Source organism: Falco rusticolus, chromosome 1, assembly GCF_015220075.1.
Source record: "Falco rusticolus isolate bFalRus1 chromosome 1, bFalRus1.pri, whole genome shotgun sequence".
In the NCBI taxonomy this organism is placed as follows: Eukaryota; Metazoa; Chordata; class Aves; order Falconiformes; family Falconidae; genus Falco; species Falco rusticolus.
In genome coordinates this window covers 7,401,033-7,422,949 of record NC_051187.1, presented here as the reverse complement: position 1 = coordinate 7,422,949, position 21,917 = coordinate 7,401,033, and the positions used below count along the sequence as shown (strand labels likewise).

General features: G+C 61.3%; 1 protein-coding gene across 1 annotated transcript; it reads left to right on the top strand.

Moving 5' to 3' along the window:
* The first annotated feature begins 2,141 nt into the window (after positions 1 to 2,141).
* GRIN2C (glutamate ionotropic receptor NMDA type subunit 2C) lies at positions 2,142 to 17,420 on the top strand. Its single transcript, XM_037410172.1, has 13 exons — positions 2,142 to 2,555; positions 6,710 to 7,133; positions 8,813 to 9,408; positions 9,900 to 10,014; positions 10,600 to 10,811; positions 10,939 to 11,107; positions 11,444 to 11,597; positions 12,941 to 13,066; positions 13,150 to 13,379; positions 13,615 to 13,775; positions 14,302 to 14,489; positions 15,076 to 15,308; positions 15,693 to 17,420. The coding sequence occupies exons 2-13, from the start codon at positions 6,726 to 6,728 to the stop codon at positions 17,091 to 17,093; spliced, it is 3,993 nt and encodes a 1,330-aa protein (XP_037266069.1). The 5' UTR covers positions 2,142 to 2,555; positions 6,710 to 6,725; the 3' UTR covers positions 17,094 to 17,420.
* Positions 17,421 to 21,917: the final 4,497 nt, after the last annotated feature.

Sequence of the window (21,917 nt, the reverse complement as noted above, 5' to 3'; positions counted from 1 at the left end):
GGTGGGGGGGGGGTGGGGGGTAGGGAGCGGGCATGCGTGTCACCACCGGTAGTGACCCTTCACTGCTTCTCCCCACTGCAGACACCCTCCAGCTGTGCACCGGACCTGGGTTTGTCTGTTTGTTCCACGTGTGGGTTTTGGGCTGTGATGGAGGTTAAATGTCCCAGGGGATGCTGGAGGGTCATGGGTGTGATGGAGGAGCTGGGTATTGTCCCCGGGGGGTTGCTGCTGCCCCCTTGTCCCACCTGGGTGCTGGTGGCTCTGCTGAGAAATATGTTCCCTATGAAGCATCACTGGGGCTGAAATAGGTGTGAGCCCAGACTCCCTAAGGGATCTAGCCCGGGGAGCAGCTGGTCCTGGGAAGGGTGACTCGGGGGCACTGAGGGTACAGGAGCCACCCAGGGTTTCTGTGGCAGCTCCAGGGGACCAGATCCCTGGAAAGCTGGTCCCCAGGTCCAGTCACACCCGACCATGGATGGGAGGACCTGTTGCTAACCCTTACATCTCCTATCCTTGGGCAAGAGAGAGGCAGAGCTGCCAGGGTCGGGCAGCACTGGGCAGCCAGGGCTGCCCAAGCCAGGGCAGCAGGATGCAGCCAACAGCAGCCAAGAGAGGGGTCCAAGGTCCTGCATCCCCCATTGCCCCCAGCCCTGCACTGCAGCAGCCTCGGAGATTTGGCTGAGCTCTGCAAGAGAGACCGAGTGCTGCTTTTACAGGGATTAAAATGAATCCCAAAATGTGTGTGGGGGGGTTCCCTTTCCTCCCTTTTTTTGGCATCTCTGGCAACCCTGTGGTACTGCGGGGGCATCCTCAGCACCCAGACAGTGGGCTGCCTTGGGGAGCTCCAGCACCAGGCAGCTCCTGGCTAACTGCAGGCAGCAGGTTTTTAGGTAGGTTGAAACCTCTCTGTAAACGGCCTTTCCAGGCCCCAGCAGCCACAGGGATGCTGTTGCAGGTGGCTGTGGTGCCAGGTTGGGTGGCAGCCACCCGACAGCTCTAAATAACTTGGGTTTGGATGGCTGTGTCCCCGAGCTGGGCATCTGCCCCTGGGGAAGGCAGGAGGGCAGTGCCTGGGCATGGGTGCTGCTGGCAACACACACCGGCAGCCGGGCAGATGCTCTCAGGGCGATGCCCAGTGTTTCCATGGCTCTGAGCCGGGGCACCGGGAGGTGTTGGAGCAGCTGCCCCCCCACCCCTGGCAGGGCTGGAATTCAGCTCTGCTGCAGAGCATGGGCTAGTTTGGGGGCGGACTGAGCACCCAGCTGGGGGCAAGGGGACCCCAGCAAGGCCCCTGCCCGTCTCCCCCCTCTTCCTTTGCTGGATCTCCCCCCTTACCCCCCCACCCCAGTCTGGCTTGCTCTAAACCAGTGCTGCGGGATCAGCTGATGCTTTAATACTGGCCCTGGTGACAGCTGGAGGCTGCTGCTGCCTGCGGGGGCTTTGCCCTGTGTCACCCCCCCTCCCTGTGACCGATGGGGACCCTGGGGCTGCCCTGCACCAGCTGGGGGGCACCTGGCCAGACCCCACCGGTTCGGTTAGCAAAGGGCTGGAGGTTATTTATTGGGGGTGTGTGGGTGGGTGTCCAACCGCAGCTGCTTGCGCCCCTCCAGCTCTTCCTGGGGGGTGGAGGGTGGGTGGGTGCATTGTAAGAGCTGTGCCATTTTGCGGTGGGTTTTTCCTCCTGGGGAAAAAGGGGGACGAAGCAAGGAGGGGGCTTGCCCCCTGCCCTCCCCAGCGCTGGAGCCAGCCCTGGGTGCAAGGGAGGCGGGCAGGTTCTGGAGGGAGGGCTGCCCGTCACGCCTCCCCCTCCCCACTCCCCGGGGCTGGCGGCCAGCCCCGAAGTTGCGGTGAGGCAGGAGGACACACGTCCTGTCCTTCCACCGCCCCCGCGCCCCCCCCGGGCACCCATCCCCGCATCCCCTCCGGGCACCCACCCCCGCATCCATCCCCCCCTGGGCACCCATAACCGCACCTCTCCCCCCGGGCACCCATCCCCGCATCCCCACCCCCCCCGGGCACCCATAACCGCACCTCTCCCCCCGTTCCCCCACCCCCGCAGCCCTCCCCACCGCCCCCGTGCCCCCCCCGTGCCCCCATCCCCGCAGCCCTCCCCACCGCCCCCGTGCCCCCCCCGTGCCCCCATCCCCTCAGCCCTCCCCACCGGTCGCCGGCTCCTCCCGGCCGTCCCGCCCGGGCCAGCCCCGCCGGTCCCGGCGCGGGGTGGGGGGGGGAGATGGCTGCCGGGGCCCGGCGGCCGCCGAGACACCTGCTGCCACCGGGCCCCCCCCCGTGCACACCCGCTCCGCTCCCGCTCCCTCCTTCCCCCGCTCCCGTCCCTGCCTCCAGCCGCCGCTGCAGAGCCGCCGCCGCCGCCGCCAAGGACGAGCCGGGACCGACGGCAGCCGCCGGTCCCCCCCGCCAGCCGCGGCGGGGGCCGATCCTGCCGGGGGGGGCTGCCTCGCCGGAGGGGAGAGCTGCCCGGGGCCGAGCCCCCGGGGGGACGCGCAGCCCCGCCGGAGCCGCGGGGCATGTAGGCACCGAGCAGCGGCGGTCCCGTAAGTACCGGCCGGGCTGGGGGCAACCGGCCCCCGACGGGCTCTGCCGTCGCCGAGAACTTTTAGGGATGGGCTGGAGGGGTGGGCTGGGGGGGCGGGGGGGTTGCTGTGGCCATTCCCCTCTACCCCAGCATCCCCCCATCCCCAAGAGCTCCCACTTCCCGTCCCGGGCAAGGATGGGAACGAGCCGCTATTCGGGCGCTGTGCTGGGGGGGTTTGGGGTGGGTGGGAGGCAGAAAAAAGAGGGGAGACCTCCCTGGGTGCCACTAGCCCTGTGTCCCCCCCGCCACCTTGCGTAACCCAGCGGCAGGCAGGACACTTGGCGTTTATTTTTGGTTAATCCATATTCGACCTTTTTAAGCTGCGTTTCGGTGCGTGTGTATGCGGGGGGCCCCCCATCGCCCCAGCCCGCAGCCCCCGGCCCGCAACTGTTGCTGTCGGAGGCACGGGCGAGGAAGAGGAGGGTGATGAGGATGAGGAGGGTGGTGCTGGGTGGTGGCAGATGAAGGTTGAAAGGAGACGGTGCTTGCCGGAGGCTGCCGGTGCTTCTCCCTGCATGGGGACGGGGATGGTGATGAGTTGGCTTTGGGGAGGTTTTGCTGCTTTGCTTCCTTCTGGGGGGCTCCGTCGGAGGTCTTCTTGCTCCACAGGGGTGTCCCCCACTGGGGACAATGACAAGCCCTGGCACAACCCGGTAGCCTCCCCAGTGCCCCCTGTCCTCCCCACATGGCCCCTGCCAGGTTCAGATTCACTCCGTCCTTTCCATCCATCGGCAGTGGTTCCCCCTCCCCTGGTGCAGGCTGCGCCTTCCCTCTGGTTTTGGGCTTGCAGGCTTTTTTTTTGGGGGGGGGGGGATAAGGTTTCTCTTTCGTTACAGATATGTTGCATTTTGGCATTTTATTTCTCCCTTTCCTGAGGTCAAAATATCTGCATGAGCTCTCCCCCTCTTGGAGCAGGGGAGGGAGGGATGGAGGGAGGGCAAAAAGGAGGTTTAAAATTAGGAGCAAACTTTCCCTGTTGCATTAAAATGATATTTCAGGGAGTAGTGGGGGGTAAGGGCTCCATTGGTGCCTTTAGCAAGAGGTTTCTGCGAGTGTTTCGTGTGTCAGGTGAAGCCGTGCCCAGGAGAGGGGTTAACCTGTTCAAACCCACCTGAAAGCAACAAAACCCAAGTGGGGAAGCTACTGGGTGGCTCTGTGGGTGTCCCCTGGTCCCTGGGGAGGCTGCCGGGAGGTGGCATTGCCCTGCCTGTGCTCCCAGCTGGGGCCACCTTCCTCCTGCTCCAGCCTGGCCACCAGCCCTTTGCCCAGCTGGAAAACGTCCCTTTTGGGAAGGCCTTTTCCCAAAGGAGCAAATCTGCAGTGCTTGCGACAAGAGGTTGAAAAATGTGATTTTTATTTTTTTTTTTTTTTTTGAAGTCCATGGGGGCTTTGCTGTGTTGTGCGGAGCCCAAGAGCAGCCCCGGCTCTGGCAGGGATGGGCTCAGTTTCTCCTCTGCCTCTACCACTTCCCTGCAATTTGCCTTCCTCACCTTCATCCTCCCCCAAACCCCACATTTTCCTACACCCCTCTAGCTTGCTCCTGGAAAAGACGAGCTGGAAGTGCATGGAATCGGCTGGGCTGGAGGAGCTGGCTGCTCTTTGCATCCTGAATCCGGCCATTTTGGAGCAGCCCTGGCTCCAGCCCGTGCACGGAGCCCCTGCCAGCCACGGGCTTGCTGGCCCTAAACCCCTCCATCCTCCTCCACAGCCGCCAAGGGCTGCGGCGAGCGGCTTGGCTCTGGCCAACCGCACCAGATTCCTGGGGAAGGATGGAAATCCAACCTCCTGGTTATCTCATCCATGGCTGAGCGATGCGATGTGCCCATGCCACCTTCCCCTCTGCCATTGCCATCGTGTTCTGGCTGCAAGGGGCAGGGTTGTTTTCCACCTGCGGCTCAGTCTGGCGGGAAACCAGTTTGCTCAAACCCACTCCCAGTTACAGCCAGGAGTGGAGCAACGCCTTGGGAAGCAGTGTTTGGCATCACGGGAGGGGCTTGCTGGCCTGTGCTTGGGTTACTTGGTGCTAGAAAAGGCTCTTGAGCACGGGGAAGAGCTGGGCTGAGGAAGAGGAGGATAAGGGTCTGGGATGGGTGAGGTGCCAGGGCTGGAACAAGCAAACCCGATCAGTCACCACAAGGGCCCAGGGTATATTTAAACGTCCTTGAGGAGGGCTCAGACAGGCAGAGCCGCTAGGAGAGCAGCTCTGTTTGTTTTGGGTGGTGTGTTGCTCCCCTTCCTCTCTGCTCGGATAGCTGATGCCGGATTCCCGATGAATTATTTATCATGGGACTAAAAATACTTGGGAATTCACAACGAGGAGCGGGCAGCGCAGGCTGCCCCGCCGTTATGCTGGCCGTGCCGGAGCGTGGGACGCTGCCAGCATGGCATGACTCACCTGCCACCCTCTCCGGCCAAGGGGCCCTGGCTGCAGCCATCGGTGTGGTGTCGTGGCTCCTGCAGCTTGGCCGGCTGCAGTGTGGGACAGGGGGGGATGCAGCGGGGCAGGGTGAACCCCCCCTGGGTGATGGCGGGTGCTAGGTGTGGATGATCCCCCTCCTGAAACCCCTCTGGCCAGGAGAGATGCTCCCTGGTGAGCATTGGTGCCCGTCCGGGTGCCCAAGCCCTCCCAGTACCCATGGGGTGCAGGAGGGGGATGTGGGGCTCATGTCCCCCGTCTCTCTGGAGCAGGCAGCCCTGGTGCTCAAATCCACACCAAGCAGCTCTTGCAGAGTCCCCAGCCGGGCAGTGGTTGGGTTTATTTCCTGCGTTTTCAGTCCAAAACGCTGGCGATGCTTTTGCAGTGTGCCGAGGGGTTGTCCATCACTGTGGCACAGAGTGGTGTTGGGGTGCAGGTCCCCAGGGCAGCGCAGACCCCGAAACCATCTGGGACTCATCAAGGGACTCCTCCGGCCATGCCGAGGAACACGTTAAGCAACAGCAGCTTTTAATTGCAAGTGACGTTTCTGAGCACCAGCTGGCATCTTGCTGCATGGAGCGACACTGGCGTGTGGCTGGTGCCACCGTGGAGGGCTGCTTGTCCCCCTCCCTGCTGCCCGGTGTGGCACCGGAGCAACGGCCCTGGGTGCAACAGGGCACAGGGGGGCTCAGATCCCCCCGGCCACAGGTCTCCCGTGGGTTGGTTTTGCCGGCAGGCTCCAAGGAAGGGGTGAGCTCCAGCACGGGGGTGCATCACCGTGAGCAGGGACGTGTGCTCCCCCCCAACCCCCGGGGGCTCTCACCCTGCCTAGTGCGGGCTGAGCAATCATAGTCAGTGGGGACCTGGGGAGCTGGCAGGGGGGGATGTGCCCAAACCCCGCTCCCCCAGACCTTGGCTTTGGGGTACAGCCAGCAGAGACGCAGTGCGGCGCATGTCCCAGCCGGGTGGGCAGTGCCAGGCAGGACACACACCAGAGGCATGAAGGGGGGAAAGCTGAAGGGTGGTGTCTTGAGGGGGGAAACTTGGAGATAAAGGGCCAGGCAGGTGCTTTTGTTGGGATTTGTGGGGAGAGAGCAAGGGCCCTGGGGAAGGGTGATGGGCAGAGGACAGGCAGGGGGACAGGCAGGGGACCAGCTGCCCCGATGACTGTGTGGTTTGCAAAATCCCAACATGGGGGTTGCAGAGCTGAACCCTCCCTCAAGGGCAAAGCCTTTAAATATGGAAGGTGGCTGGAAGCTCTGGAGAGAGGCACCAGGGAGTTGCCAGCTCCTCCTGTCACCTCTCGCTCCTGTCCCCATTCCCGATCGAAGGGGCAATAAGGAGCATCCTAGCAGTGATGGCTTTTGGAGAGGGGATGGGGTGGGAAGGCAATGGGACTGGGAGGGGGATGGTGGTGGTGGGATGGGGACGGTGTGGTGGTGGGAAGGGGCAACCAGCTGGGAAGGTTTAGTGCTTGGTGGGACTGGGGACAAGGAATGTGGCACTTGGGTGCATGGTGGGTGGTGGGCACAACCCTGTGGTTGTCCCTTCACCACATGCAGCCTCCAAAGGATGAAGGTTCCCCTTTCTCCCTGGGGTCAACCCACCCTGGTGCTGCTGCGGGGCAGGCTGGGGTGAGTGGGGCTGGGGGTCCTGGTGGGTGGCCAGATGCGAGGGGCTGTGTCCTGTCCCAGCAGGGACGTGGCGGTGGACATGGGCAGAGCGCCGGCGCACGCTCTGCTACTGTCGATGGTGCTGGGCTGCTCAGCTGCCTTCACAGACCTGCTGCTGCCCAGCCCCGAGGAGCCGGTGGTCAACGTGGCCGTGGTGTTTGGGGGCACGTCCTACCCCCTGCACATCCGCTCCCGCCTGAGTCCCCAGAGCTTCCTGGACATGCCCCTGGAGATCCACCCCATCACCGTCATCGTCAACAACACCAACCCCAGCACCCTCCTCACCCAGATCTGCAACATCCTTGCCAGCCACAAGATCCACGGCATCGTCTTTGAGGACAACGTCGGCACAGAGGCCGTGGCCCAGATCCTGGACTTCATCTCCTCCCAGACCCAGGTCCCCGTCATCAGCATCAGCGGGGGGTCTGCTGTGGTCCTGACCCCGAAGGTGAGGCATTCGCTACGGGTTATTTCCAGGGGGGGGTGAGAGAAATGAGGGATTCTTAGAGAGGGGTGGATATGGGATGTGAAATGCTGGAGGGCAGAGGAGCTGCCAGGCTGCAGTGCAGGGCTTGTGGGCAGGAATAGGCAGTGGCTGTGGCAGCGTGGCCGGCTGGGGCGGTGGGACATGGAGGGGACTTCAGGGAGGGGACTACAGTGCCCTGTGGAGGGACCCTCCCTGGTGTCCTGCTTGCTGTCCCCTCCAGGCTGTGCCGACCGTGGGGTGCTGGAGTGGCACTGGGGCTGCAGGGGCAGTGGCAGGGTTGGCACGTCCCCATCCTCCTCCCTCCATGCGATGCCAGGGCCAAATCCAGCCCTGAAATGGCTGGGCAGGCAGCGTGGAGAAGCCTCGCTCGGCTGTGGCAGCAATCTCAGGTGCACCACGGGCTGAAAAAGGCTTTTTAGCTTCTCTCCTCTTCGCTGGCATCAGACACTGTCACTGTCAACTAGTCACTGTCACCTGCCTGCCGGGAAGTGCTGGCGGCAGGGAGAGCTGCAGCCAGGCTGGAGGGTGCTGGGCAGCTTGCGATGGGCTGTGGTGAGGCTCCAGTCCCTCCCGAGGGGGAGATCTGGGTTCTGTCCCCTGGCTGCTCATCCCAGCCTGGGCACTGGAGGGGTCCCAGTGCTGGCCCCTTCCCATGGCAGCAGCCCCCGGGGCTGGAGACCCTGCCGCTCCTCTGCTTTCATGTTCCACTCGCCCAGAGGTTTGGGGCTCTGAACCCCCTGGGTGGCACCTCGGCAGCACTGGCTGCACCGACAGGTGCTCCTGGACCACCCCAGGTGCTGCTCACTGTGGGTGGGTGGCAGGGGCTGCAGTGGGTGCAGGGGGCTCGGGTGGGTGCAGTAGGCTGAGGTGGGTGCAGGGGGCTCAGGTGGAGCCCCACGCAACTGGAAAACAGCCATGGCTTTGCTGTGGTCGGCATGTTTTTCTGCAGCTTTCTCCAGGGGTATTTCAGGGGTGGTGGAGGGGCCTGTCTGAGGCTCGACCTCTTCCTCCTCCTCTCATGCGTCCAAGGATCCCAGCAGATCCCACTCCCCAGAAGGAGTCCCTGGGGCTCACCCCTCCAGCTGGACCACCAGCCTCATTGGAAAAACTCCTCCTCTGGAGGAGGAGGGGATCTGGGTTGCAAAACCCCACTGCCTGCACGAGACCTTCTGCAAATGCTATTCGCTGAATCATTTAAGACAGAATCAGATCAATTAAGGTTTGCTAATGAGAGGCCATATGGCTGGGGAGATGGGGTGAGAGGGAAGGAGCCACACAGGCTCCAGCAGCAGGTAGTGAGTTGGAGCTGGGATGGGATTTACACTCCTGGCAGAGCCCTTGTCCCCCTCCTTCTCCTGGTTTAAGGAGAAATTGTTGGTCTCCTTTGGAGGATGGACGAATTTTTGGTCAACAAGCTGAGAAATGGAGGAGAGGCTGCAGGGCTTGACCCTTTGCATGGGATGATGTTCCTTGGAGACTGCCACAGGATCTGTCCCATTTTGGGTGTCTCCAGCCCATGGACCATGCCAGATCATGGCTCCTTGAACCCTTCATGATGGCAAGTTCAAGGTGGCTTGCACGGGCACAAGACACCTGGACCATGGTGCCAGAGCAGCCCCTGACTCCTTCTCCTCCCACAGGAGCCCGGCTCGGCTTTCCTGCAGTTGGGTGTTTCCATCGAGCAGCAAATCCAGGTGATCTTCAAGGTGCTGGAGGAATACGACTGGGGCTCTTTTGCTGTCATTACCAGCCTCTACCCGGGCTACAACATCTTCCTGGACGTCATCCGCTCCTTCACGGACGCCAGCTACTTTGGCTGGGAGCTGCAGGAGGTGCTCACCTTCGAGATGAGCCAGGAGCGGAGCAGCTCTAGGACGCAGCGGCTCCTGCGGCAGATCGATGCCCAGGTCCTCATTGTCTACTGCTCACGAGAGGAGGCTGAGTACCTCTTTGCCATGGCAGAGCAAGCTGGCCTGGTGGGGCCGGGCTACGTCTGGATCGTGCCCAGCCTGTCAGTGGGCAACATGGAGGTACCACCCGCCTCCTTCCCTGTCGGCCTCATCAGTGTGGTGACAGAGAGCTGGAAGCTGAGCCTGCGGCAGAAGGTGCGGGATGGGGTGGCCATCATTGCCATGGGGGCAGCCAGCTTCTTCCGGGCCCATGGCTACCTCCCGGAGGTGGGACGGGACTGCCAGGCCCCTGGTGGAGCCACCACCTCCAACAGCAGCTTCTACCGGTAAGGCTCGGGGGGGCACTGGGATGGGCATGAAACAGAATGGGGAAACAAAGAGGGAAGGGGCAGAGGAGGTGGAGGATGGAGCTGGCAGGCTGGGGCGATGATGCTCGCTGAGCTGCAGCTGGTGGTCCACGCCTCTTGGCTGGGTTTATCCTGGAGCATCTCTCCAGAGCAGCCCTTGCAGTTTCCCATGCTTCTCTCCGACCCGGCACCCATGGGGGTCTCAGGGGGGGTTTCATGGCACTGCTTCACAGTGCAGATGTGCGCTTGGGGCTGCTGTGGCAGTCTGTGCAGTGCCTCCTTGCTGGCAGGGCTTTCTCCAGCTCCCTGCTGCCTCTTGCACAGTGGCTAAACCTGAGATCCCCAGCTCTCAGCTCCACATCTCTCCATGGGGCCCGTGGCAGCCCAGTGGAGCCGGAGGAGGAGGAGGAGGAAGGCTGTACGGGGCTAAGCTGCACAGCCAGAGTCTTATGGGTGCTGTGTCCCACCAGGCACCTTCTCAATGTGACGTGGGAGCACAGGGACTTCTCCTTCAATGAAGGCGGCTACCTGGTCAGGCCCACCATGGTGGTGATCTCGCTTAACCAGCATCGGCTCTGGGAGATGGTAGGACCCTGGACCCCCCAGGATGGGCACACTGGGAGGGGGGGTGGGCAGGGTGAGCCTGGGGCCATGCATAGGCTGGAGTCCCACCCTGGGGCAGGTTGTCCATTGCAAAACCTGTGACTGGCACCAAAAGTACCCATGGTGGCAAGGTGGGGCTTTGTGGCAATGCTGGGCACCAAAGCTCTGCCAAGAACTGGGTTTTTTTCCCTGCAATTTGGCTGAAAGTTTCCAAAAGAGGCAAAAATGCAACTGCTCACCTCTGGAGAACAGCAGTGGAACATCTAGACCTGAAACAAACTGCATGGAGGGTGTTTTTTTTCTAGTTTGAAAGTATTTTGGGTGAAATCTGGCCAGGTTTGTGCTCACCCAAGCCCAGCGCTTGGGGCACAGGAGGAAACACCTCACCCTGTGGTGAGTGGGTGCATGGGGAAGGGATGCTGAGGTGGGTCTCACCATGGCTGAGCTCCAGCCTGACAATGCTCCAGGAGAAACGAGTCCCAAAGGCATGGGGAGGATGGACACAGGACCCCATGTGACCCCCAGAGCGCCTCGCCGAGGTGACGGTGCGCTCTCCCTTGGGGGCAGGTGGGCAAGTGGGAGAAAGGCATCATCCACATGAAGTACCCGGTATGGCCCCGCTACGGCTCCTTCCTGCAGCCCGTGGCCGATAACCGCCACCTGACGGTGGCCACACTGGAGGAGAGACCCTTCGTCATCGTGGAGAACACGGACCCCAGCACCGGGGTCTGCGTGCGCAATACTGTGCCCTGCCGCAAGCAGACCAACTCCTCCCAGAGGTGAGCAGTGAGGATGGAGCTGGGCAATTCTGGCCACTGCTTCCCAGGCACGTGGTGTCCAGCAGGCATCAGGGTGCTCTGAGCATCTTTGATTGGTCCAACCCTTTTTTCCCCGGCATGGTTTCAGTGGTGATGGCCTTGTGGATCCCTACACCAAGCTGTGTTGCAAGGGCTTCTGCATTGACATCCTGAAGAAGCTGGCCAAGGCGGTGAAGTTCTCCTATGACCTCTACCTGGTGACCAACGGCAAACATGGCAAGATTGTCCGTGGGGTGTGGAACGGCATGATTGGTGAGGTGGGCATGGCTCAGACCCCAACTTTGGCCCTCCCTGGGGGGCACCACTCCAGAGAACCTCCGGCTTTCCTGCTGGAGGTGGTGTCTGTGGTGGGACTCTGAGCAAGGGACAGTTTGGCACGAGCTGTGCCAGGAGAATGAGGAAATGAGCCAAACATTTACAACTCCCACAGCTGGTTGTGTTAGTATCTCTGGTCATTTGAGAAGCTACTGTTTTAAGAAAAAAAAGACAAAAGTAAAGATTGGTAATGTTGGAGATGAAATGCCTGGGGAAGGTGGTCTGGGTGCCTCTACCTGTCCATCTGCCCATCCTGAGACCATCTGCCCCCTCTCCAGGTGTACTACAAGCGTGCAGACATGGCCATTGGCTCCCTCACCATCAACGAGGAGCGCTCTGAGATCGTGGACTTCTCCGTGCCCTTCGTGGAGACGGGCATCAGCGTCATGGTGGCCAGGAGCAACGGCACCGTCTCCCCCTCTGCCTTCCTGGGTGAGCCGTGCGCCCCTCCCTCTGTCTGGCTGTGGGTTCATCCCATGCTTCCAGAAAATGCAAATTAGAAATATTATTCAGTTTTAAATAACTTGTAAGGAGAAAAAAAACCCACCGAGTCATAAGGGAAGGAGATTGTGCTGCTGGCTTTGGGGCTTCCTCCGCCCCTCACCTGAATAATCCTTTTATTATGGAGATGGAGGCTGGGATTGGAGATGGAAGCTGGGATCGGAGGTTTCCTCCTCTTCGTTACTTCTGTGGAGGAGGGAGGACAGGGATGGGGGGGGGAAGACAAGGTGGGTATTTGCCAGCTCTGAGCTCTGCTCTGGGGACCCCTTCTCTGCCACCGTCACCAGAGCCTGTGGCTAAGCTGGGGCAGGAAACTGCCGCTGCTAAAAGTTTTATTTAACGAGTTTTAAAAAAGCAAAGCTGCAGCCTAGGAAGGGGAGGAGACTGGCCAAGGTCATCATGAAATTCAGCCTGAGAGCTCGGCAGGGCTCCCGGCCCTCGGCAAGGGCACGGCAGCGGCATCCCGGCTCAGCTGGAGCAGGGCTCCCACACCGGGAGGGTGCGCAGGGGTGTGGGTGCCAGGGATGCCATGGGGTATGGGACACTGCCAGCCTGGGCACATCTTCCCCCTCCTGTCCCCTGCACACCGCGGGGCCCACCTCCCCCTGAAGCAGGGGTCACCTTCCCCGGCCCTGGGGACAGACGGAGCATCCCGCCCCGGTCCGGAGGGCCAGGGTCTGCGGTCCCTGCGCCTCCTGCCTCCTGCGCTAATGAGCCGCATCCCCATCAGGGGAGGCCTCTCCTCCCTGACAGCGAAGGACGCGCTGACAAATGGACCTCGGCAGCCGCACGTTGAGGGCTTGGATGCATCTCCACCACTCCTGCCACCCTGTTCTAGCTCATCCCAGGCAGGCGGGGGCTCGCTGCCCACCCCCAGCTCCCAGGGGCTTTCCCAGGGGCTGAGCAGAGCCAGGGGCTGGTCCCATGCCCAGTGCAGGCACAGTCCCATGGCCAGAGCCATCTGGGGGACAACCCATGATCCCATGGGAAACGCTCCTGAGGATGACCCTGGACACGGGCAGCATCTCATTAGCATCTCCCCACTGATGAAAGGCTGATTTTGCTTAGGCAGAGAAGCATGGCTGCATCCCCCCACCTCACAGCATCCCCGTTCCCTCCTGATTCCCTGTGGATCATCTGCTCGGCTGCAGTGCTGCCAGCCCCGGTCTCCCCTCCCAGGAGGGACAGCCCCATCCATCAGGGAGGGCTGCTGGGGGTCCCCAGGGCGCTGTAGAGTGTCCGGGGGAGCTGATGGAGTCCCACTTGTTTTGCAGAGCCTTACAGTCCAGCCGTGTGGGTCATGATGTTTGTGATGTGCCTCACTGTGGTGGCTGTCACTGTCTTCGTGTTTGAGTATTTCAGCCCCGTCGGCTACAACCAGAACCTCACCAGTGCCAAGAGTGAGTTGGAGGAGGTGGGAGGGGGGGACACACACATCTCCAGCCGGGCTGACGGCTGTCCCCTCTGTCCCCTGTCCCCGCAGGGCCTGGAGGTCCCTCCTTCACCATTGGCAAGTCGGTGTGGCTGCTGTGGGCTCTGGTCTTCAACAACTCGGTGCCCATCGAGAATCCCAAGGGCACCACCAGCAAGATCATGGTGCTCATCTGGGCCTTCTTCGCCGTCATCTTCCTCGCCAGCTACACTGCCAACCTGGCTGCCTTCATGATCCAGGAGCAGTACATCGACACCGTGTCAGGGCTGAGTGACAGGAAGGTGGGGCTGACGGTCAGGCTGGGATCCCTAAAAAATAATTTTTTTGGGGTGGTGAAAACTTGGCAGGGCTGCATGTCACTGCCAGCTGGCTGGGCATGGGTGGGCGGGTGGAGGGCTGCTGGTGGGGAGGGGGGACGTGCCGGAGACATGCAGGGACGTGGCAGGGGACACGGCAGGGAACACAGCAGGGACACGGATGCCATGTGATGCCGCTCCCTGGGGCTCCCCTTTGCAGTTCCAGAAGCCGCAGGAGCAGTACCCCCCGTTCCGCTTCGGCACCGTCCCCAATGGCAGCACCGAGAGGAACATCCGCAGCAACTACCCTGACATGCACACCCACATGGTGAAGTACAACCAGCGCTCCGTGGAGGATGCCCTCACCAGCCTCAAAATGGGGTACGGCTCCCCCACATGCGGTATGGCTCCCAGAGCTGGGGTACACCTCCTCCAAATGGGATACAGGACCCCAAATGAACTACAGCTCCCTGGGGTGGGGTACAGTGCCTCCCAGATGGGGTAGGGCTTCCTCAACTGGGGTACAGCCCCCCGCCAGTGGGGTGTGGACTCCCCAGGCTGGGTACACAACTCTCCCAGATGGGATATGGCTCTGTGTGGTTTCCCTGCATGAGATACGGGCCCCCCCAGACAGGGTACGACACCCTGCAGCTCATACAGCTCCAAGTGGGGTATGGCTCCCCCAAAAGGTATACAGCCCCCCCCCGCCAGCTTGGGTACTTCCCCCCCCCAGAGGAGTTAAAGCTCTCCAACATGGGGCAGAGACCCCCCCAAGAAGGACACAACCCCCTCCAAATGGACTACAGCTATTCAAAACGGGTAGAGCTCCCCCAAACGAGGTACAGCCCCCCAAAAAGGGCTTCCGACCCCGGCCCCATCCTCACTCTCCCTCCCATCGGTGGGGCAGGAAGCTGGACGCCTTCATCTACGATGCGGCGGTGCTCAACTACATGGCGGGCAAGGACGAGGGCTGCAAGCTGGTGACCATCGGCAGCGGGAAGGTGTTTGCCACCACAGGCTACGGCATCGCCCTGCAGAAGGACTCGCGTTGGAAGCGAGCTATCGACCTGGCTCTGCTCCAGTTCCTGGGAGATGGTGAGTGCCTGGGCGAGCTTCTCACTAGCCCTGTCCTCATCCCCCCATCCTCACCCCACCCCTGCCCTCCACATTAACCCAGGGGGCATGGCTTTGGCCCCCAGACCCTGTGAAGCCTCCATGGTTCCTTGCAGGATGCCACTGAGGGGCTTCTCCACCAATTCCTTTCAGGGAACATTAATTCCAGCAGCATCTCTCCAGCTGACCGCTGCTGGGGTGGGGGGAGGGGGGGGGAGTGTGTGTGTGTGTGATTCCCCTGGGGTCCCCCATCTTCCTTCAGGCTGCAAAATCCTGGAGATGGCCACGCACAAAATCTGAGGGTCAGGAGGAGAAGCCAGGGAAGGGGACAGTGAGCACAGCTGGCTGGCACATGGGTGGGGGACAGAGGCAGGAGAGGGCCCTGGAGAAGCCAAGTGGCTGGTGGGATGCTCAGGCCAAGGGCAGCAGCTCTGGGGGCTTGGAGATGATTTCTGTCCCTCCAGCCATGGAGGGGTGGGGATGGGCAGGGGCTGTGCTAGGGGAGATGATGCCAGGGCAGGGGGGGGGCACATTCACCCCCCCCATCGCTGTGTGTGTCTGGCCCCAGGCGAGACCCAGAAGCTGGAGACAGTTTGGCTGTCGGGGATCTGCCAGAATGAGAAGAACGAAGTGATGAGCAGCAAGCTGGACATCGACAACATGGCTGGGGTTTTCTACATGCTGCTGGTGGCCATGGGGCTGAGCCTGCTGGTCTTTGCCTGGGAGCACCTTGTCTACTGGAAGCTGCGTCACTCTGTCCCCAAGTCCCACAAGCTTGACTTTCTCCTGGCCATCAGCAGGGTGAGTGATGCTGCCAGGGGCTCTTGAGGGGCCTGAGTGTCCTCCCACAGTGTCATGGGGTTGGGCACGGCTTGGTGGACATCATCCCTTTGACCCACATGGGAGGGGCTGAAGATGTTTGTGCTGATGGTTGGGGAGAAAAGCCAGGATTTGGGGAAAGGGCTTAGCCCTGGGGATGACCCCGTATTAGCATCCCTGGAGAAGGGGGTGATGGAGGATGGTGTCACCCACCCTGGCAGCACTGTGGATGCTGGGGAGGGGACATCAGTGCTGTCAAGACATTTCAGCCTCAGCAGCATCATCTCGGCTTATCAGGGTGGGTTCATGTTTGCAGGACCCCAGTGACCCTGCTGATGGTGGGGGTCCCCCTGCTTCCCTCCACAGGGCATCTACAGCTGCTTCAATGGAGTGCAGACCCTGGCGAGCCCCCGGCGGGCGCCCACACCTGACGTCACCACCAGCTCAGCCCAGGCCAATGTGCTGAAGATGCTGCAGGCGGCCAAGGAGATGGTGTCAACGGCCAGTGTGGGCGGCTCGCTGGAGCAGGCCACCCGCACCATCGAGGACTGGAGCAGCCGCAGTGAGCACCTCCAGACCACCTTCTCCCTGAGGACACCCCAGCTCGTGGTGCAGAACAGCACCGGTGCCCACCGGGCCCCCCCCTCTGACCTGGCCCCCCCTGAGAGGCTGGGGAGAGCCTGCCCTCCCAAGGGTGCTCCTCTGGGGCTGCCGCTGCCCCAGCCCATCCCCGTGGACTCCCGGCTGCCTGGGGAGGAGAAGTGGAGAGGGGCGAATGAGCACGTCCCCCGCCTCCTGCACCCCCTGAAGTTTCGGGGTGGCTGTGTGGGGGATGAAGCCCTTGTGGGTTTCCCCCACCTCCTGGTGAAGACCTCCCCAGGGGGGGATTTTGGGGAGCAGGTGCTGGTGGGGAACCATGTCGGGGCTCCCCTCCCGCCCCCCACATCCCCCAGGGACCTCCCACCACCGGACATCTACAGGGAGCACAAGCGGCCGGCAGGGCGGGGGGACCGACTGCAGAACCCCCCCCTGCTCCAGGGGGACGGGGGACACGGGGGCTCGGGGACACTGCCCCGGCTGCTGTCGGCAGCGGAGAAGAGGCGGGAGGTGGGCAGCCCCTTCCTGCCTCCATCCTGCCCTCGCGGCGCCTTCCCAAAAGCCACCAGGACTTGCAGAGCCAGGGGAGAGCCGGAGACTGCGGTGGTGGAGCGGGAGAAGCCAAGCCGATGGGCGAGCTCGGCCAGGGCGCCCGGGGAGCGGGGCGAGAAGCGCTGTCCCGGGGGGCTGCGGCACTGCGGTGCTGCCCGTGCGCCCACCCGCGCCAACGTGCCCGACCTCTTCCCCGAAGCTGAGGCCGGCTACGGCTGTGGGCCCCGCTGTCCCCAGGCCGCTGGCCGGCTGGCACCGCGCTCACCTGTGGCCAGGCTGCCATCCTACCGGGAGGCTTGCCGGCAAAACCCCCGTGCCACCGTGCCGGCGTGCACGCCCTACGCCTGCATGAACTCCTATGCCAACCGGGGCCTCTACCTGGGACACCGCTCGCAGGGGTCCCCGCTGCCCCGGGAGCACCCCGGGGTGCCAGCGGGATGCAGCCGGGGAGCTGGGCGCTGGGACAGCGGCTGCAGAGACTGCGGGAGGCGTGGGGAGCTGGCCTTGCTGCGGGCGGCGGGGACGGAGAGGAGGGACCCGCTGGTGGCCCATGGGGTGACAAGTCCCTGTACTGGTGGGTCCTGGCGGCGGATCTCCAGCCTGGAGTCGGAGGTGTGACGGGGGGAGACAGGGGGGTGTCCGCACCCCTCTGCCTGCCCCTTGCCCGGGTGGCCCCACGGGCCAGCCAACGGCTCCCGGCCGGGCTCCAGCCTCCCGGGGTCCTGCGTGGCCGGCAGCGGGATGCTCCAAGCGGCTCGGCGGGTCCCGTGCGCTTTTGGGGGGGGTCAGAGGAGCCTGGCGAGGGCTGGCGTGTGCTGGCTCGGGCTCTCCCCACAGGCAGGGCTAGCATTGGGGATGCCAAGCGCATTGCTGCCGTGTTGCCATCACATTTTATTTTCACTCAAAGGACTCAAAATGCCATGTCCAGGTCATTAAAGAGACATTTTCAACCAGCTGGGGACCCTTCTTCCATCCTCTGGTGGTGAGCCTGGGGCTGCCCTTGGCTTTACCCCCTGTCACAGGGATGCTCGTGGTCCTGTGCACCGCCTCCCTATTTGTGTCTCTACTGTTGAGCCCCGACACAGGCTTATCCCACCGGCAGCAGTCAGGCCAAGGAAAACAGCAACTCATTAAACCGCGCTGAGGGATAATTACTTGGGAGACATCAGCCTGTACCGCGAGCACTGAAGCTGGACTTAAGGCACCCTGCCCAGGTTTGGAGGTGCTGGGCAGGGATGGGGGTGAGCTCGGGTCAGTAAGTGATGCTCCCAAATCAGCAGCCCAGCGGGGAGCTGCAGCATGGCGTGGCAGCCCTGGGAAGGTGTGCTGTGGGGGAATGAGAAAGAGAAAAAAAAAAAAATCCTCCCACCTTCCCAGGGCTGATGGAGCCATAAATCAGGTACGATAGATGAGCTGGGTTTAATTCTTCACTTGATGTACGTCTAACACAGCCCTTTCCCTGCTGGGCTGCGGGGGTGCGGGCAAGGGGCAGCCGTGATGCTCAGGCAGCACCAGGCAGGGGAGAAGGGATTTGGGAAGCAGGAGCTGAGGCTGCCGGGCCGGGGCCAGCAGCCACGGCTTTGCCCGCCGGTACCAGACCCATCCTGGGGCTATAATCCTATGGAAAACTGCCCATGGTATCTTCCCAGGGAGATGCCAACCCACAGCCCTTCTCTCTGGCTGGTTTGACATTGCCTACCTGGATGAACAACCTCCCCCAGGAAGCTGCTCTAAAGCTTCGTCATATTTATTTTTCCTATTTAAGAGCAGCTGGCGGGGCTGCTGGCAGCCACCGAGGGCCAGTAACAGCAAGGGGACGATGGCAGGGGTGGCTCCAGAGCCCCCAGCCCCATCCCAGGGGTGGTTGCAAACCCCCGGAGAGGTCAGGAAGGGCCTGGCCACGGGTGGCCCAGGGTTGGAAGCCCTGGCAATGTCTTATCTGGCCACCCATCTGTCTGACAACCCATCCACCCATCTGCCTGGGGTTAAATGCAGCCAGTTTTCCCCTCCCCCGCCCCCAGCCTGCCATCACACACCAGTGCCAGCACTTTAATTCCCTTTACTTATTTATCATTGCAATTGTCTCTTAATTGCTTTGGCAGCCCCTCTGAAGCCTTGTGGTGAGGGAGGGAGGTGCTGGTGTATTAGATAAAGGCCATAAATAAATAAACCCAGTTGAAGGCAAGGGGATCCCTGCCAGGCTGCCCCAGGGGATGGCACCCATTTGCCCTGGGCAGCTATCCCCAGGTGGGTGGCCCAGATGCCCCCAGGGGTGACAGGCTGGTCCCCAGGAGGCTCCAGTGTGTCCTGGGGAACCTTCCCCCCACCAATTTGTGACTTTCTGGCCCAAGGAAGCCAACACACACAGCTACACCTTCAGGATTGGGGGCCAGCCCGAGCCAAGGTTGGGGCTGTGAGAACAAAAGGGAGCAGAGAAGAGAGAAAGGAAAAAAAAATATCAAAAATCCTCAACCCACGTTTTAAATTAATTAGTGATGTCCCCGGTGACTCAGCAGAGGCCAAATGGATTTGCTTCATGCTTTATTGAAGGGCTTTGCTGTGGAGGCTGAAGGCAGCAAGGGACAAGGGAAATAGGGGTGCTGGGGGTGCTCCCGGGGAGGTGGCCCTGGGGATGGGTGCATTTGCATGGTGGCATTTGCATAATCATCTTTATATGTTAATTGAGATGGAAGAGCACCAGTTTTATCTCATTCCCGGTGCCAGGCACTAACCTGGGCGCTGGTGGGAGAAAAGCTGAATGGGGCACGGAGCAATGAGCAGCCCGGCGCGGGTGGGAGATGCGTGACCCCCCCAGTCCCCCCCATCCCGGACCAAGGAAGGGCTGAGCTGCTCCTGCAGCATCCCCTCGCCCCAGGGCACACCAGGGACGGGTGGGAAGCCCAGGGACTGGCTTCTGCAGGGAAGCAGCAGTCTGGAAGCACCCTCTGACTGGGCAGCAGTGGGTTGGGTACTTTAGTGTTTAACAGCCACTGAGGAATATTTCTTTTTTGGTGAAATTGTCTAATCAATCACTTTTTAATTCAGTCGGCTCTGGCACCTGTGCCGCCCTGGGACACTGTGGGCTGCCGTTTATGTGCAAAGAGAAATACGGCCGGCGCTCTGCTGGCCACCCACCTCCTGGGCTCAGCCCTGCTTAGGGGGCAGTCAGCGCCCCCCGGCCGACAGCCTCCCCCGGCACCCTCCCCCCCTCTGACGGCTCCAGCATCACCACAGCACGTATTATTTTTACTGCCCCCATTGCTCGACATCACAAGACCCATCCTGCTGGGGAAAGGGGGAACATGGCAGGCCAGCACGGGTCAGCCACGGGAAGAGGTTTCCAATGGTAAGGATGTGCTGGTGCTGCTATGGGGAGCTGGTGGCTCAGATCAGGGCAGGTGGAGCTGGTTAAATCACAAACCAGAGAAAATACGAGGCCAGCATTGGGGACAGCAGGGTGTTGCCATGCCCAAGGATGCTCGAGGGAGCAGCATCTGCAGCCACCTCCCGGTTCCTGCCTCCTGTTGGGGCAAAGCTGCAGCACGAAACCTTCCCCTGGGTCCCATCCGCCTCCCTGCACCAGCCGGGGCACCCACCTCCCCGCCCTGCTGCACAGCCACCCATCACCTCCCCGGGGCTGGGGAGAGCCCCGGGCGCTGCAGCACCCCAGCGAGGTCGGTGGGTGCCAGCTGGGTGCCAAGGCAGTGGAAGCAGCCCCTTGCCCCAGCCCCCAGGCATCCCCCTATGCTGCCAGCAGCCCCCACAGCCAAGCCCCTGCAGCCAGACACCCTTCCCCAAGCTCCTGGGGTCAGCGCCTGGCTGCCCAAACCCCCATGGGGCAAAGGCTGGTGAGCACCTTCTCACACACCTTTAAACAGCTGAACCCCCCCCAAGTGACACACGGCTGCTGGGGATGTTCAAGCCTCACCTAAACCTGCCTCTCGGGCTCGAGGTTTCTATTTTTCCTTCCCTGGCCATCGTTCTTCGAAGTGCTGCCAAAGACCGAATCCATCCCTGATGCCACTTTGGGCTCAGATTTACAGCCCGAGCCCTGAAATCCTCCACTGCTTGTGAGGTCCTTCGAGAGAATCACAGCAGAAACTGTTTATTTCCATCATAAAGATCTGGTTTAATATTTTAACATAAATCAAGCTGTGCTTTATGGTGATAATAAATTTCTTGGCAGAAACTGCCTTCGCAGCCTGAGGCAGCAGAGCAACTCAATTTGTTTGGTTTTAAGTGTAAGGAGCCGTAATTGAGAAAGGGAAAGTACAGATGTTTTAATTGAGTTTGCAGCTACCACCCAGAGTTGCAGGAGGCTAATAGAGAGGAGGTGAGGGTCTCCATTAGCCTCTCCGCTTGCCATTTCTCCTTGGCCTGCAGCCCTATCAGTCACAGCCATCCCCTCCAGGAATAGCTGCTTGGTGCATGCTCAAGAGGAGGAAGGGGGTGGAAAAAGCAGCCAGACTAAACCAGACGTACAATGTGCATTTTATTTGTTTTAATCCCATTTTTTTTAAACTAATTACAGTCAGGACAAGCATCACGTGAGAATTTGTAATAATGAATTGTTAGTGTTGATAACAGCCAAATAAAAATAGACTAGTTCGTGATGGGTGAGAGGAGGGAGCTCCTGCCCCGCGCCGAGCCAGGGTCACCCAGCATCCCCCCACCAGCGCTGGCTCCACTGAGCTGTCCCCTTCCCACTTTCTCCAGTAATTTTTAAGGCATTGCTATGTCATGTTTCATATGAAAAATGTTCTCTGCCGTAGAGCTTCTTTCCGTTAATCACCCCAATTTCTTGGATATATTTGTTTTGTCGCTGTGCAAGGACAGTGGGTGTCTGGGAATTCACGGTTATTTATTTAAGGAAGTACTTGTGCTCCTTGGGGACCAGAGCCCTGCTCAGCGAGGTACCACGGCAAAGGCCGAGGCAGGATGCGAGCCCTCACTGTGCCGCCGCATCCAAAACCTGGTAAGGCCCCTCAGAACTGCCACCGTGCCGAGGAGGAGAGGTTCACCCCAGCCAGGGAAGAGAAGGCACATCTTTAACAGTAGGAGATGGCGGGGAGGCTGGGCTCCCTCCTTCCTCCCATCCCAGGCAAGGTAGGCAGGCGGCTACCCTGCACGGAACAGGGGCAGGAAGGAAGGAGACCAAGGGCAGCCCTAAGAGAGGAAGGATGAGAGGAGATGAAATCACGGAGAACAGCCCCAGCCTCTGGCTGGCAATGAGATGTGAAGGCAAGAGGTTGAAATGGGCACTTGAAAGGGATGGAGGCTGAGCCAAGTGCCTTGCAAAGCACAGACAGCCGAGGGCAGACAGCACATCAGAAAAGGCCTCAGCCCCCTCCATAAACCCACACCTGTGCACTTGTGCAGAGGAACAGCCCCCGCAGCCTCTCCAGCTTTCCAAAGGCTCATTTCATCAGCATTAAATTCCTC

Coding starts and splice junctions, on each gene's coding strand:
- GRIN2C (XM_037410172.1), top strand. CDS start 6,726: ATGGGCAGAGCGCCGGCGCACGCTCTGCTACTGTCGATGGTGCTGGGC. Junction 10,015..10,599: donor AGCATCGGCTCTGGGAGATG/GTAGGACCCTGG, acceptor CCTTGGGGGCAG/GTGGGCAAGTGGGAGAAAGG. Junction 10,812..10,938: donor CAGACCAACTCCTCCCAGAG/GTGAGCAGTGAG, acceptor GCATGGTTTCAG/TGGTGATGGCCTTGTGGATC.